The following is a 17,888-nucleotide window of genomic DNA, read 5'->3' as shown; positions in this document are numbered from 1 at the left end:
TTGAGGAAAGCTAACTCTTGGAGTAGGAGGAGTGCCTCATTCTGCAGAGAGAAACCTCCAGAAGCTGAGAATCTCCTCATTAAGTCCTTCTGCCTGGGGCAACGGAGCAATTCTGATCCCTCCTTTCTAAGTTCTTCAGGTTTTCCTTTGATCTGTGACCTAGTCCCTATCTTTCCCATAAATTCTTTGTTGCTTAAGTCAGTCACAGTCAGTTTTTATTGGCTTGCAGTCAAAAGCCTACGATAGTGTAGGTCTATATACCTATATACCTATATCAATTTGATCTACAAAAATCACCACTTTTTATTGGATAAAATGAACTTACTCTATTTGCAGGAAGTTAGACAGATGGCAGTTTTATTTGGCATTGTTATTTATCTAGATTTCAGTACAAAACGCAAACAAATTACTTTTAACATGCAAGGAATCTTACATCATCTTACCATTGTTCCTTTCTACTTACCCCCTCCCATCGCAACTTATCTTAACCTCATTTCGTGCTTTGAAAAAGAAAGAAAAACTTACAGAAAAGAGTCTTTTCTATATCTAAATGTATAGAATATTTCTGCTTAAAAGATTGAATATTACAAAACTTTTTCAGAAGCACAGAGAATTTTTAGGGCAGTGAGACTACTTTGTATGATAATATAATGGTAGATACATGCCATACATTTGTCCAAACCCAGAGAATATACAATACGAAGAGTGAACTCTAACATAAACGTTGGCCTTTGGGCAATTATGATGTGTCAGTGCAGGTTCAATTGGGCAATTATGATGTGTCAGTGCAGGTTCATTGATTGTACTAAATGTGCCACGCTGGTGGAGCATTTGTAACGGGGGAGAGTGGGAGAGGGGACGTATGGAAAATCTCTGGGGACGTATGGAAAATCTCTGGGGACGTATGGAAAATCTCTGTACCATCCTCTCAATTTAGCTGTGTACCTAAAACTGCTCTAAAACTGAAGTCTATTTAAAAAAGAAAAGAACAAGAAGCAAAACCTTTTTCTAAACTGTAAGCAAAGCTCGCAGTTAATCAATTTCATAATCATAATAATCATCATCCACGTTGATTCTGATGGTGGAGTGCTCTTCAGGTTTTGATTTCTTTTTGGTCTCTTTGCTTTTCTCGGTCAGATGTAAGTGATGCTCACATTGCCTCATGATCTTCTTGGAAGACATCCAGCTCTCCCCTTGTCTTTCAGCTGGTGCTGCACACTGTCCTCCCCTCACATCTGTCCCCTTGGCCTTCAGGACCTCCCGCGCTCTGAGGAGACTGCAAGTGCAATTCCATGGATTTCCATCCAGATACAGGTGCCTGAGGCGAGGTAGCCCCTCCAGGGCTTTGAGGTCTAAGGCCGAGATCTTATTGTTCCTAAGGTTTAGAACCTGAAGCTGCTTCAGATCCTTGAGCTCCCTCTCAGCAATGTCCCTGATGGCATTGCCTTTGAGATCCAGCCTGGCTAAGGTCCCGGGAAGCCTGCAAAAGCAGAAAACCAGGATGCAAGAGAAGGTCATGACCATTATTCCATAATTGCAGAGCAACTCAGATTGAGCAACACCCGCCTTTTTACAGCTCTGTCCTTTCTGAAGCTAGAAAACAATTTTTTTTAAAGAAGTAATTATAAGTGCAAGCCTCAGTCTTTTCTGTAAGTTTTTTAACCCTTCCTCATAAGTCATATTTTCCAACTTGCTGTTTTTTTCTGGCTCCTAGTCATAAAACTCTAATATTTTTCTTGTCAAATGGGATCACACAAATAAATCAATAAGAAAAGTACTAAGTTCCCATTTTTTTAGTTGACAAAGGCCATGAATCATAATTTATAGAAATAAAAATATGGAAAATAATGTTCTTAATGAATATAAAAGGCAAATGAAAAAATGATGCAACATTTTTATGTATCAAATGAGAACATGATTTTGGTTATAAATTTAAAACTTATTGCTACTCAGGGTGTAATGAGGTAAGAACTTAACACTGGTGTTGGGAGTGTAAATTGGTACCACTTTGGAAACAATTTGATAACATGTATCAAATTTAAATAATGTCATGCCTTTTGACCTTGAAGATAATAGGAAAAGGAAATAGAGACATATTTACAAATATGTTTCTTACACATTTGATCATATTTATAATAGAAAAAAAACTGATAAAAGATGAATGTCCACTACTGGAAATGAAGAGATAAAGACTATTATGTGATCATAAAAATCATGTTTTCAAATAATTTTTAAAATACTAATTCTGTGAGAATTTTTTAACTATGACTTAAAATCCAGAAGCTATAAAAAAATCGATAAATCAACTACACTAAAAATAATTTTAAAAGAAATTGTGTATGGCAAAAGGCATATGCAAAGTCAAAAGACAAATGATAAATTTGGGGATATATCTGCAACGTACATCCCAGACAAAGAGCTAATCTCTCTTGAAAAGAAATGTTTTACATCAGACTGGGAACTTCAACCATATTCAGGAAAGAGAAATGAAAAATAAAACCATGCCATTTCTCATCTATCAGACTAGTAAAAATCCTAATCTTTAACAATACTTTCTGTGAGCAAAGTTGTGAAGAAACAGACATTCTTATATTTAGCTTATAGGAGTCTAAAATGGCACAGCTCCTGAATTTAGTAAAACCTAAGAAAATAGCATATGCTTTTTTACCCTTTGACCCAGCAATCTTACTTTTGGGTATATACTCTGAAGACATGACTCCACAAATATAAAACAATGTATGCGGCATTTATTATGGTTTTACTGATCATATCAAAAGATTGGAAACAACCAGTTCATCAGAAAAGAACTGGTATGCATCCTTAAAAAAGAAAGGAGTTGGTCTCTATGAACTATCAAAATAGTTTCTAGAAAGTATTGCTAAAGGGGGAAAAAAAACCAAGAAGCAGAACAGCATATGTAATATGCTAGTTTTTGTGCAAGAAAAAGGGCAATAAGAATACATATACACATATTTGCTGGTATTTGGGGAAAAAAAGATAAACCAGTAGTGAATAAAAGTGGTTACTTATAAGGAATGTTTGGTTCCATATGGTTTTAAATTTTGAATCACATTAATGTTTTATATGTCCACAAAACAAAACAAAAAAGGGAAAAAAATCAAGCCCTAAAATTGAACACAAGCAGAATCAAACAAATCTAATTAATTATTCAAATGTTTATGTTGGTAACATAAATGTAAACATATAGAGAAAAGAAAAAAGTACTCTGACTGAACATCCTTAGTGGCTATGTCTTAGAGTCTAAGGATAAAAGGACCTGAAAGAAATTTCTCTCAGTATGTTTACTGTTAATATTAGTACTCTGACTGAACATCCTTAGTGGCTATGTCTTAGAGTCTAAGGATAAAAGGACCTGAAAGAAATTTCTCTCAGTATGTTTACTGTTAATATTAATGTTAGTAACTAAATTTTAAAACTTTTTAATGAACACAGTAAGACAAAACAAGTAAATATATTAATGTTATTAGAAACCAAGATTTTCACTGTAAAAGAAAAAGGTACAACTACAAAACAGAAGAAGTAAAACCATCTCTAATGTTAACTATGAATTGGAAATGTCCACGTGAATTCATAATTTTCAAAATATATTTTCTAGGTCTGTGTGCTGAAAGGACCTAGAAACAATATTACAATAGAAGCAATATTACATCCTAGTAGTGGCACTGCCCCCATACCATAAGCACACCACACACTCAAATCTTAGTTTCAGAATTCCAATCTCCACTTAAAAAAACACAAGGTTTCTTGGAGAAATGGCTGATCCCATATCTAAGGTGAGGTAAGCTAGAACTTCTGAGCCAAAATGCAATACAATGTTTAAAGATTAACGGAATATCCATCAGGATGGCTACTACCAAAAAACAAAAAACAAACAAAACAAAGAAAAACCCAGAAAATAAGAAGTATTAGCAAAAATGTAGAGAAATTGGAACCCGTGTATACTGTTAGTGGGGATGTAAAATGGCACAGTTGCTAAGGAACACATATGGTATCTTACCATATGTATTGTGGTTCCTCAAAACATTATAAATAGAATTACAATATGATCCAGCAGTTCCATTTCTGGGTACATACTCAAAAGAATTGAAAGCAGGGTCTTGAAGAGATATTTAGGCACGCATACACCCGCACTGAATTCACAATAGCTAAAATGTGGAAGCAACCCAAGTGTTCATTGACAGATGAGTATATAGCATACATATCACATTTTGCTATATGTACATACAATATCATCCAGCTTTAAAAAGTAAATTCTGACACATGCTAAAAAATGGATAAACTTTGAGGACATTACGCTAAATGAAAAAACCTATCATAAAAAGACAACTACAGTACGATTTCACTTATTTGAGATACCTAGAGTAATCAAATTCATAGAAACAGAAAGTAGAATGGTGGTGGCCAGGGGCTGAAAGGAAGGGAAATGAGGAGTTGCTGTTTAATGGGTGTAGAATTTCAGTTTTGTGAGATGCAAGTGTTCTGGAGATCAGTTGCACAACAATGTGAAGACATTTAGCAATACTGATCTGTACACTTAAAAATGGTTACAATGGTCAATTTTATGTGTATTTTACCACAGTTAAAAAAAAGATAGATAATGGAGTCATGTCTCATGAACACAAGAACCAACTAAAAGGGGCTCCAACTAGCCAAATTGGGGACAATTTGAGCATGAAAATAGACTAGCAACTATAAAGGATCATAACACACTGAATAAATTAAGATCCATAAGTTCATAGTGATACTTAAGAAAAATAGAAAGGAAAGGGAAAAGGGAAAGAAAAAAAACTACAATGTTAGGTAGAAAAATTAGAATATAAAATTGAATGATCACAAATATGTAAAAACAAATTATGATTAGACATAGGCTCTCTGAGCAATTATGGATGTGTTTTTTATTTTCCAGCACACTAAATTTTCAACCTTGAACAAATATTGCTTTATAGTCAAGGAAAAAAAAGTTTTTAAAACTGTGGATAGCAATGTGAAAAATGTCATACGAATGCCCATTGATAAAAAAAATAAAAAAGAATCACAATTGTGAACCCCCAAATTTTCTGCTATACAAAAACTTTGTATTTAGTGCCATTCTTTTTATGAAACACAATAAGTTAGGAAGTTTTACCAAAAAAAAAAATTTTAAACAAAAACTGTGGATAGCAATGTGAAAAATGTCATATGAATGCCCATTGATAAAAAAAATAAAAAAGAATCACAATTGTGAACCCCCAAATTTTCTGCTATACAAAAACTTTGTATTTAGTGCCATTCTTTTCATGAAACACAAAAAGTTGGGAAGTTTTACAGAAAAAAAAAAAAAAGGCCCTTCAAAAGGCCCTTCAAATGCCATCCAAATACTATTTCCATATGGTGTGAACACATTGGATGTGTGTCCATGCCTGTTTAGTATTCAGTGAAATTTATTGTGACATTCCCAGTCATTGATTGTTATGTCAAAGAGCAAAAACAAATGAATTTAGTGATGTTTTACGACAGTATCCCCTTTGCTTGTTATAGTATTATTCTTACACGAATTTCATTCCAAAAGGTTATCCTTTTAGGTTTTTTATTGGCTCTTAGTTTAAAATTTTATCTTGGGTTTTTATTTTATATTTGTATTTTATATTTATATATATATATTTATGTTTATATATTTTATATTTGTATTCATAGTCTAAACTATATAGTAAATATACTTACATAAATGCCTTCTCCTTAGTTGGAATAAAATTTACGTAACAAAGATTAAATTACCCGGGAAATTACTTCATACATTTTACCAGTTTGATGATTAAATTCATTTGAGTTTAATTGCCAAGACAATGTGATTTGTGCATGCACTAGTTTCTGTAAGGTACATCTCTCAAAGGTGCACAGAAAGTCTCTCCTGTATAGCTCCCCCCCAACCAAGGAAAGATTGACTAATTATAGACTGTGTAGCAGTAAGCAAGATTCTTTTCCCATTGAGAGTACAAGAGAGCAAAACTGGAAAAAGATATGATATGAGTAAACCTAAAATGGAAAAAGTCCCTACCCATTAGGACTTGGATTCTAACTTTGACCGTTCATTCCATTAATATTTACCAGTGTGTGGTTTTAGGTAGGTTATTTCACTTCCTAAAACTTCTAATTTTCCACCCTACAGATGAACGTTCTCAGTACACAGAAGTCACATAATAAATGTTAGCTAAAGAAAATAAGCAAGCCAAGTTTTCTTTGAAACAAATACAATTATTCAGTTCTGGGCTGAGTAACCAAATATTGCACCTGTTTTAAGTGCAATAAATGTTCAGGAGTACATTTTTTTTTCTTTCTCTTGTTTCTATGGATGTTATAGCCAAAATGACATCGGAAGAAAAAAACACTAATTTTCCTGGTTTTGTGACTTTCGGGCAGTCATTTATTGCTTAGATATAATTTATCTTTGTAATTCTGATTTCTATGAAAAGGTAGCCCTGATTTTAAGACAAATGTGTTTCTAGAAATGCTATATGTTCTTTGGGTAGTTGTTGCTTTTTAGGCTAAAAAGAGGCCTATCCTATTTTGCAAGTAGATGGCACTTGAGTAAGATAAAATGCTAACTGGAATGCGTTAGTTTATAGAAAGCTGTCCTGGATTTGAATTATCCAAAGAGTGGATAAAGAAGAGACGATGTGATATATTTGTTCTCTGAGCTGCAGATGGGTGAAATGTGAAGCAGCAAAGTAAGGCGTTCAGACTTCTAAGTACTGTAGTGTACTGCCCAAAGTAGGGTTAACCTCGAGGCGGGTGATCCTGCGATGATCACAGATCCCAGCTGTGGCGTTAGACTACTGTGCTAACCCTGCCACTGCCGCTTACTGATGATGTGACTTTGAGCAAGTTTCTTGATTCCTCTTAACAGTAACGTCCTAATCTGTAAAATAATAGGGAAGGCAATGTACCTACCTAGGATTGCTGTAAGGAACAACGAATGTATATGAATTCACTGCTGATCTTAGCACTTAATGAATGTTAGGTATTATTTTCTACCTCAGTTACCATATTGGGGCAAATAGGGTAGACTGTTATTCTTGATGAAATGTAGAATCCAAGGTGGAAAAGAAGGTTTTGTGAAAATAGTTTGTGATAGAAATAAATTGCATGTGTTTATTACAGTTTATACAAAACTGAATTTTAAAGTGTGACTTTGTGTCTGAATAAGAAGTGTGCGGGGGTGGGGGGGGAAGAGAGACAGAGAAAGAGAGACAGAGAGAGGAAAAGAAAGGGTGTACTGTTTAAAGCTCATAAACAAAAGTTTTAAAATTCAAATATTTTTAAAAATTCAAATAGATCACTCTTGTAGAGAGTGATTTTTAAATTTGAATTTAAAAGTCACTCTCTACAAGTATTTCACTCTCATAGCTGGCCAAGTTCTTTGACAGAGCAGACAGTTATGTTGTTTAATTTAAGTCTCACAGGAAAAGCCCGCTCCCATGTCATGTTACCTGCCCCACTGCCTTTGCCCACTACTTCTCAGCCCTGGTTGCACAGTAAACTCATCTGGGGAGCTGTTTACAACTACAGATGCTTGTGTCCCAACCCCAGGTGTCTGATTTAATTGGTTTGAGGTGAGGTCTGGGCACGAGTATGACTTTTTTTGAGTTTTTCAGATCATTCTAATGTGAAGTCAGATTTGAAAATAATAGCTCACTCAGGCTTGCAACTCCATTATACACTCCATTGGGTAGAAACGCAAGGCTTTCTACAGTCACTTATTAAAACACAAATATGCTAGCAGGAGTAAATAAGTAAGCTATTTTTTACTCATTAAATTTAGCAGCATTACTTAACCAAATGCTGTCTAAAAGTAACCTGAATAGAAAAATCAACTGAGTTCTCAATTTTGCCCACAGCTGTCATAAGCCTCTGAGAATCCTTGTGTGATAAAGTCACTCCCAAGACTGTTTTATGAGTTTTTATTACATACGCGATTTTTTTTTTTTGGAGTAGAGACATGCAGTAGCAAAATAGCTTGAAACAATAATTATTTAAATAACAAGGGTTAGAGTTTGGGAACTCAGCAGGCATATTCTTGCCTTGGTGGGATTTGTACCAGCTCTTCTGTCTGGAACACCTTTTCTCCCAAATTGCTTCACAGCTAATCTCTCATCTCCTTTCAGTCTTTGCTCAAAAATTGCATTTTCATGAGAACTTATCTTATTTAAAATTTCAACCAGGCACCCCCACTCTACAGTCTTGAATCTAGTAATCCTGCCCTTTTTTGTTGTCATGAACTCTAACACCTAACACCATCTAAATATTACATACTTTACTTATACATTATGTGATTGTCACTCTTTCCTTGCTAGAATTTAAGCTGTACAGAACAAGAAGTTTTCTCTCTTTTATTAAACGGATGCATCCCAAGTGCCTGGTAAAGTAATTGGCACATGGTAAATGCTCAAAACATATTTAGGGAATTAAATTAACTGTGTGCACATGCTGTGCATTGAAAGAAATTGATTACTTTCAAATCACCCTGAATTATATATTTTAAAACATGGATTTCAGTTGGAAAATCACATTTTGATGTTTTGTACTGAGTAGTACAATTATCATACTGTATAATGAAGTCTCTTTTTTAACTAGAAAAAAATTAACATCTGTAAATATCAAAGATAATTTTTCTCTTTGTCATTGGTAAGAGAAATTATTTTAACTAACAATGAAAATAAATAGCGTGCTGTAGGATTCTACAGAAGCCAGAAGCTGGTATATTATGAGAAATCATAGTGATAATAGGCAGGCAAGAAGCCTTTTCTTTTCTATAAAGTGCTAAAAGAAAAAATAATCCACTTGTAGGCACATATAATAAACAATATAATATAATTTTAGAGAGAATAATAATGCTGTATTCTACTTTTTTATTTATTTATCTACTTTAAAATGTAGAACATAGGAGAAAGCTTAAAAATAAATAGGGTCAAAAAAATAAATAGGGTCAATTAATGTAAACGTACACTAGTTTAGATTATGATTGGTTTGGGGGAACAGTGGGTTGGGTATAGAGAGAGAGATATTTGGAAAGACAAATTAAGTGTAAGAGTATGAGGGTGTGTGTGTGTGTGTGTGTGTGTGTGTGTGTGTGTGTGTGTGAAAGAGAGAGAGAGAGAGAGAGAGAGAGAGAGAGAGAGAGGTGAAGAGACAACCAAAACCAGAAGGTAAGGCCAACACAAATGGCCTCACTCACTCACAGACACACAGAGAATAAGCAGAGCCAGCTAAGTCCTTTAAAGATCACAGCACTAAGAAGGATATGAGGCTCACAAATAAGTAATTCAAAATAGATATATATAATATTAAATTGTAAAGTTTTATTTTTTCCCATAACTACTATTTCAATGCTTTTTAAAGAATAAATGTCTTACTGCATTTCCCCCACCCCCACCCCCATTTTGTTGCTCGTGTCCTTGCTTTGCTAATGGCTAAGCCCATGCCTCTTCTGCCCTGGGTTAACCCAGGCCATATACTTAGAAACCGAAACACACCTTTTATAGGTAATATCTCCATATCATGTTTGTTAGCACACTTCCCCAAAACAGCATTGCGTATTTTCAAATATAGATCTCATCCATTGGTGTCTTGTCCCATGGGCAAAATAATAAATTAAGTTAGTGCTGGCCTCAAATTGAGGGCTGGAGATTCTAATCTCGTTTAAAATTTCTACCCCTCAACCCTTCGGTCAGGTCATCTCTGTTTGCTCTGACTAATGTTCTTGCTTGTGTTCTCCTTGTCCCAATCTTTGGAGAACCTTTATACTAGTGACCATAAATGGTACCGCTCACTTACCTCAGAGGTATAGATAACAGCAAATTCTGCTCCAGGGCCAGATTAGACAGCTGGGAACACCTCTGCAGGGCTCCTGCTTCGAACAGGCTGACAATGTTGTTGTCCAGAAACAAATGTTTCAAGTCTCGGAGGTCCTGAAAGTCTTGCACTGTAACTCTCTGAATGAGATTATTGCTAATATCAAGCTTCTGTAGCCTTGCCGGAAATCTGAGGGGCAGCATTTGAAGCTGGTTGTGGGACAGCTCAAGAGTGGTTAAATTGGCAAGGAGCTGTGCCCCTTCGATGGAAGAGAGAGAATTTTCTGACAGGTAAAGATGGGAAAGGTTCTCCAAGTGTTTCATATCTCGAAACCTTACCACTTTGAGCTGGTTTCTCTCCATCTTTAAAGAGACCAAGGATTTGGGCAGGTTAATAGGAATTCTCGTCAGAAGGTTACCACTGAAACTGAGAAACTGCAAAGACTGTAGAGAAGTAAAGAAGATAGCTGGTATAAGATGCAGTTTATTATTCTCCATGCTCATATGTTTCAGATGGGGAAGAGCCAGTGGTCCGGCTACCGTCTCAATATTGTTCCCATCCAACATCAAACTTTGCAGACTGGCAAGGGAGGAGAAGATATCAGACAGGGAAGATATCAGATTGTTTTTAAGTTCAAGGATTTTTAATTTCTTCAGTCCTTCAAAATCAGATCCGTGCAGGACATATATGGAATTATCATTTAGTTTTAACACTTCAAGACTGGCTGGGAGAGCACTGGGGACTCGTCTGAGCTTATTTTTCCAGAGTTCCAAGGTCTTCAAGGTACCCAGAGCTTTGAAGGTATCATTTTCTACTGACTCTGTTCCACTGGCCAGAAGAATAAAATCTTCTAGAGCCAACATTCGGGTCAAGTTAGATAGCTAAAAAAAAAAAAAAAAAAAAGGCAGAAGTGGGGAGCGGGGAGAAAAGCAATAAATTAAAATTGTGTGTGGGAAAAAAACCATATGTATAATTCAATACTAATGATATTTCAGATTTCCTTTCAGGATCTATTTTAAATTATCTCTTGCAAAAGGATGAAAACTCAGATCCTGACTATTTATGATTGCTAACAGTGTAAGATATCAAAAACATTTTATGCACTTACACACACTGTTCTTAGACATGCAATATTGGTCAACTTTTGCTGCATGTTCTCTGACCCAGCAAGTTTACCTCTAGGCAGAAGTACCTATAATTGTACAGTGATTTATGGGATAAGATGTTCCTTGTTGTGCATCTTATAATAGCCCCAAATTGAAACAATCTGGAAATCTTTCACCAAACCATTAACAGTTGCTAACACTAGGGTATAAGATTACAAGGGATTTTCATAATCTATCTACATTTTGCATTATTTGAATTTTTTTAAAGTAGAAATTGCCTTTATATTTTTTAAGCATAAAAAATGAAAATTTTAAATGTCCTAAAAACTGCTATCACTAGGATGAGGCTATCAGAGAAAATTTTTTCTTGCCCTTGTTGAATACCTACAAGTGTGAAGTGGTTCTTCTCTATGTTATCATTAATTCTCCTAATAACACTCAAGTTTGCTGTTGTCAACACTGGCTTTTAGATGAGGAAATTAGAAGTTAGTAAGTGAAAGAGTTGAGAATTTCATATAAAGTCAGAAACGACTCTAGACATAGATCTTTACTTCTTGGACTGTTGATCTCCCAAGAGAAGAACTTCCACTTCTGAGTGACCACAAACTCTAAAAGATTGCTGATTATGCAGCAAATATCAGAGATGACGTGCATCTGAATGGGCAATTTATTTGGGGAATAGACAAGTAAAGTGTGGTGTCTGAGCTTCAATCTGTCAGTTTGTCTTGATTTCTATTTGTAAAGTATACAGACTGGCCTAAATAGTAAATATAGTAAATAGTCCGTATTCTTAACCAAATCCAGTAGATAGTTGTTTTCTCTTATTAAACATAGAGAAACTTTTCTTTTTCTTTTTATCAGAGTCAATGCAGATTACTTTTGATTATCAATTAAAATGGCTACCTTTATTTAAGTATTTACTATGTTTATCTTTACAAAGTCCTATGTTTAAGCATGATTATACCCTTTTCTCAGAGGGGAAACTAATGATCAAAAGGCGAAATAACCTGTCCAAATATATCTATATAGCATGTAGAAAAGTTGGGTTTTCAACCCAGGTTTATCTTACCCCAATACGTATATTTTTAACTTTAACCACTACAATATTCATTTAACTGAAGAATATAGTTACGGTGGCACAAACAGTGAGGAAAATACCTACTGATTTTCAACTTTTCAGTTGAGTTTGCAGAACTGAGAAAAGAAAAAAGTTCTGCCAGACCTGTTTTTCCATTTTTCCTGGCCTAAGCATGGTTGTGCTCAATGAAATGTGGAAAGAGATGCTTTTGTCCTAGAACTAACCTTGGAGTTGCTGGCAGTTTTTCCAATGTTGCTTAAAAAGCAAGGCAAGTATGGCTTGGCATTAATAATTAGGCATAGGAAGCTTATCTAGGTATAATTCCTGCCATCACAGTTTTACAGTTTAGTTAGCTAATACATATGTAGATAAAAGTTAAAATAAAATATGAAAATTTTAAAAAAAAGGAGGGAAGTAAAATGAAGTAGAGTCGAAGGGCAACTCCTACTGGCTTCCCCATGAAAGGCTTTGTTTCTGGTTTCAATTCTGGGCAGACCATGCTCTGAGCATTAGAGGGCCACACACTTTTCCTGAACTTCTTATAGGTCTAAGGTACATACAAAACTGACATACTGTCACAGTGAGTACCTCAGACATGTGTGAACAAGCCAGCAAAAAGTTTTCAAAACAATGTTGGAATTTTTTATTCTGATCATCAAAACACTTATTCTCTGTAAATGATTTTAAAATTCTGGAAGGTATATAGAGAGTATAAAAATAATCTATAATCCCCCACTCGGTGATAAAACCTGTTTATGTATTTCTTACCTAGGAGGAATTTTAAGTAACTTCTTTTCTTCCACAAAAGATGTAAAGTGCAACCATTGTAAATGACTGCCCCCTACAAAGACATTCCTATTTGTCTTCTAAATGTAAGAGCTAAAACTATAAACCTCGTAGAAGAAAATATGGGAATAAATTTTCATGACCCTGGGTTTGGTAAAAGCTATTTTAGATATGACATCAAACAAACGTGACACAAGAAAAAATAGACAAATGTGACTTAATCAAAATTGAATACTTTTGGGCTTCAAAGGACACCATCAAGAAAATAAAAGGTAACCCACAGAATGAGAAAAATTTTCACAAATAATATATCTGATAAAAGATTTATATTTAGCATATATTAAAAAACTCTTTCAACTCAATAATAAAAAGACAAAAAGCCTAATTAAAAATGTGCAAAAGATTTTTATAGACACTTCTTTAAAGAAAGTATACAAATGGCCAATAATCATATGAAAGATGCTCAACAACATTAGCCATTAGTGATATGAAAGCCAAAGACATAATGAGATATACCACCTGACCTCACTAGGATGGCTGTGGTCAAAAAAAGAGATAAGAAATGCTACCAAAGATGTGGAAAAACTGAAATTGTCATACATTGCTGTGGAAATGTAAAATGATGAGCCACTTGGAAAAGTCTGGCAATTCCTCAAAATGTCAAACAGAGTTACCATATGACCCAGAAATTCCACTCCTAGGTACATACCCAAGAGAAATGAAAATATATGTCCACACAAAACATGTACATGAATGTTCATAGCAGCATTATATTCATAATAGCCAAAAAGAGGAAACAACCCAAATGTCCATCAACTCATATATGGATAAACAAAATGTGGCATATACAATATTCTGTCTTTAAAAAGAAGAAAATTCAGACATATGCTACAGCATAGATCAACTTTGAGGACATTTTTTAAATGGAAAAGCCAGTCACAAAAGACCACAGGTTTAGGGAGAAAGATTGAATTCAGTTTACGGCATGTTATTGAGAGAGAGAGATAGCGCAAGAGAGAAATCTAGTAGACAGCTGAATCAGACTGAAACATGGGGGAAAGGTATCATAGAAACTCAGTTATGGGAGCCATCATCATGTACATAAAGTCACCTGAGGAGAGTGTGCATAGTAAGAAAAGAGATGGCTGATGATTGAGACCCTCTGGAAAAGCCAACAACTAAGGGGCAGTGGAGGAAAAGAAACCTATAAAAATGGCAGAAAAGACATATCAGGGAGGAATAATGAAGACATAAAAGTGTGGTGTCATGGAAGGCAAGAAAGTAGGAATTTCAAGAAATAGGATTGAGCCAATGTCTGAGAGAGAACAGTTTTAGCTGTGTGGAGTAGGTAGAAACCAGACAACAGTGAATTAAAGAATAAACAGAAGAAGTGGAGACAGTAAATACAGACTACCCTTTCATGGAGTTTTGCAAATAAAGATAGTAGCAAGAGGAGACACAGGATTAAAATACTTTTATTTTTATTGTAGTGAAAGGCACATATTTATAGGCTAGTACAGAAAGAGCAACTAAAGATATGGGAGTGGGGAGAATAATAGAGCAAGCTTTGGGGGCAGGTGAGAAAGATGGAATCAAGGGCATGTGAGGGAGGTTGCCTTGAACAGAAGGAGAGATATCTCATCCTTTCTGAAGGAGTTTGCAGAATTGGATAGAGACAAGTTAATACACAGCAGGAATTGAAGGAGATCAAGAATAATGGCCTTAGTTTTGTCATAATTTGTCAATAAAATGGAAGGCCAGCCATTTGGTGAGAATAAGGAGGGCAGGGATTGAGAAAGCAATCCAAAACGATACTGAAGTTATGGAAGATGTGGAGGGAACATAAGGAGAACCTGACAAAGAAAAATTGAAAGGACAGATGGGTGACACTGAAGATCCAGATGAGGTTGGAGACCTTGAATTTGTGGTGATTCTACAAATGTGTGATAGTTCTAAACACACACACACACACACACACACACACACACACACAGAGGGTGTGTAATCTTCTCCAGCAGCATCCATATGTTTAGGTACAGGAGAAATAAAGGAAAATGATCACCCTAACTTAAGACTGAGGCTTTGCTGGATAAGAGTTGAGGTAATTCATTATGGGATGCAAAACAGGGAAAAGGTAGAAAGATAGATTAAGAAATAAATTGATTGGGTAGATCTAGGATTAGAAGTCTCCATGAGGTAGAAAGAGAAATGCAGATTACGACAGCTGAAAGGAAAGGAGATGAGGACCAGAGAGGGTCTGGGAATTCAAGATTTTTGAGTGGAGAAGTTTTAGGTATAAAGAGGATTGTGACATAACCAAGACAGTAGATGCCTATGGTAAAAGATACTTTTTTATGAGTTTAAGGAAGGATGAGACTAGGACATTGGACATTGAAGTCATTCAAGACATGCAGGGTTTAGGATGGAGAGGAAGACTACAGCCAAGGGGGAAGGGACCAGGGCACAGTATAAGACACACAGAAGAACAAAGAGTTTTTTTACAGCCTGATGGAATGCACCTTCAAAGAAGTAGAAATTTTTTACAGATAAATTGATAAAGTCCCTTTTTTTTTGATGGCAGAAACTGTATATTTTTCTTTTATCCACAATCCCAAGCATAGTTAAATTACTGTGTGATGGTTCCAAACACCATATATTGGGGGTGCCAAAAAAATGTATACACATGACTTTTATTCGTTTTTTTGTTATTGGTACATATCGAGTATTACAGTTTTAATATAGTTTTTTCCTCTCTTAAAATGTGTATACAGTTTTTTGGCACCCTCTGTGTATGTGTGTATATAAATATACACACACACATACACACACAGACACATAATAGAAACATTTTAAATTGTGACATGTATACACATATATGTGTATATATTTGTGTATACATGCATACATGTGTGTGATATGTGTATGCGTATATTTATATACATAGATGCATATATATGCATACACACACATAATTTCTATTGCAATTAATCTGAAGAGACATTTTAAGGTATTTTTTTGTCTTTAAATATAGGCATTGTATTCTACAATTCAAACCAAGTACACAGAATATACATTGTATTCACCAAATACATTGAAATATGGCCATTTAAAACGTAAGGGTTTTGAAAAGAGAAAGGAGAAAATATTATTGCTCAAAGCTTTTTATTTCCTTCGTAAAACAATTCTGTGTTTCATCAACCTTTCTGCTGGGAACTGTCCTTCCAAGAGACAATTAACTGGGTTCAAGTCAGGGAAGTGGCAATACTGCGGTCTAATGAACCTAAACCAATGACAAATGGACTGATTCAGTCATTAAACTTGATAAGAGAGTCATAATTTCATCTTACTGGCTGCCAAGCAGCAGTGTGGAATCATAACCAGGCTTAGCTGACCCCTAGCTCTCAGCCTCTCAAGTCCTCAGAACAAATATTTAAGCATGTGGTCTTTTAACCAGGTGTTTGGCTTGAATGCTGAGACCTGACCGGGTCACACTTGCTATCTGGCATTGGGCACCACTGGATTAGGAGAAGAAAGTAAACAGATGACAACCGGGCAATTGTGCTGAATAAGCCTCGAAATAAATACCACACCACATATTTTAAACCCTCTGTGTTCACATGCAACTACGAGTACATTAACATTTCTTAACCAAATGAAAGGAGGAGGGGTCTCTATTTGAAGAGAAAGTACATTCACCTGTTGACTTTGTACCTGGATCACAGAGAGGCATTTCCTTATTTTAGGATGTGGATCAATGAGGTAGAAGCAGTGACCAGTAAAGGCAAAATCAGAGAGCTATAGAATTTTCCATCTAGAAGCGGTCTGGGATCATCTATCTAATCCAGCTTTCTCACTTCATAAAGGTAACAGTGAGGCCGAGATTTTTAGTAAGCAAACTAAGGTGAGAATCCTAGTCTCTTGATCCTTTTTTCAAAATAAAAGTAAGACAAATCTATAGCACTCTTTTCAGCGTCCTCTGAATAGGTAAGCATACAAATAAAAATCATAATTAAAAGTACATAGAATGAGAACTTCAGCAACATGTATTTCTTCTGAATAGGTTTCCACAAAGATACTAATGCTTAGCTGAATATAAGGTCTGTATGAATACTTCTTGTATGCTGGGTACATCTTGATAGTCTTATAATGCTCTAAGTATCATCTGCCTTCTATGGTATAAACAAAACTACGTTTTTCCCTTGAAGGACATACTCTTAATCCTGGAGACATAAAGTAGCCATATGCTCTCAAACTCTTTTTGTTCAAAAGAGCCATTTCTTTACTTTTTCTTTGCAACAACATAATCAGACATTTTTTTAAACAAACACTGAAATAAAATATCAATTACAGATTCTGTTTTTTTTGTTTTTGGGGGATTTTGGGTTTTTTTTTTTTTTTGGTTGCTTCCTTTCTAAAAAGAAACATCCAGAGGCACATACCCATCTCCGTAATACAGAGCAAGCTGGTAGCTAGTGCAACTACCCAAACTTGATATGTTTTGATTATTTTTTGAGTTTTAAGTTTTAACCTTTGAGTTTTAAATTTTGACTATTTAAATCAAGTTGAATGATTCCACACTCACCCCTTACCCTGCCACGTAAAATAAAGTAGCAGCAACTTGAATGAATGAATAGTTACCTGAAGGTGTTGAATTTTGCTATGACTGATGTAGAGCTTCTTGGTGGTGGGAGGAATGGCCGATGGCACCTCCGTTAGCCTGTAGCATTGCACCGACTGCACATAATCGCAGCTGCATCTGCCAGGACAGTTTGGATCGAAACCGTCACTGAGAGAGAGTAAAGCAAGGAACACATAAAGCAGATGCATCTTCCAAAACAGGGCCTCTCAGGGAACAGGTGAGTGTTTAGGTGATGTCTCACTCTTTATACCATGAAATCGGATAATAGAATCTTATGAATGTGTACTCTGTCAATGTAAGATGACAGGAAAGAAAAAATTCTTCATTTGCCTGGGTTAAAATGTTAGCAACCGTTACAAAGAGGAAGGGGCTTAAACATTGATAAGCTGCCTTAATACCTGTAGGTGAGCAAAACCCGGTGTTATTTATG

General features: G+C 35.3%; 1 protein-coding gene across 1 annotated transcript; it reads right to left on the bottom strand.

The window, feature by feature from the left end:
- Window positions 1-1,032: 1,032 nt before the first annotated feature.
- Window positions 1,033-17,646, bottom strand: LOC117020399 (nephrocan-like). The gene is made up of 3 exons (XM_033102857.1): window positions 17,458-17,646; window positions 9,832-10,730; window positions 1,033-1,480 (listed from the first exon to the last, which is right to left on the bottom strand). The coding sequence occupies exons 1-3, from the start codon at window positions 17,644-17,646 to the stop codon at window positions 1,033-1,035; spliced, it is 1,536 nt and encodes a 511-aa protein (XP_032958748.1).
- Window positions 17,647-17,888: the final 242 nt, after the last annotated feature.

This window comes from Rhinolophus ferrumequinum, chromosome 3, assembly GCF_004115265.2.
Source record: "Rhinolophus ferrumequinum isolate MPI-CBG mRhiFer1 chromosome 3, mRhiFer1_v1.p, whole genome shotgun sequence".
Taxonomy (NCBI): Eukaryota; Metazoa; Chordata; class Mammalia; order Chiroptera; family Rhinolophidae; genus Rhinolophus; species Rhinolophus ferrumequinum.
Note: the sequence above shows the minus strand (reverse complement) of the source record. Positions and strands in the feature narration are given on the sequence as shown.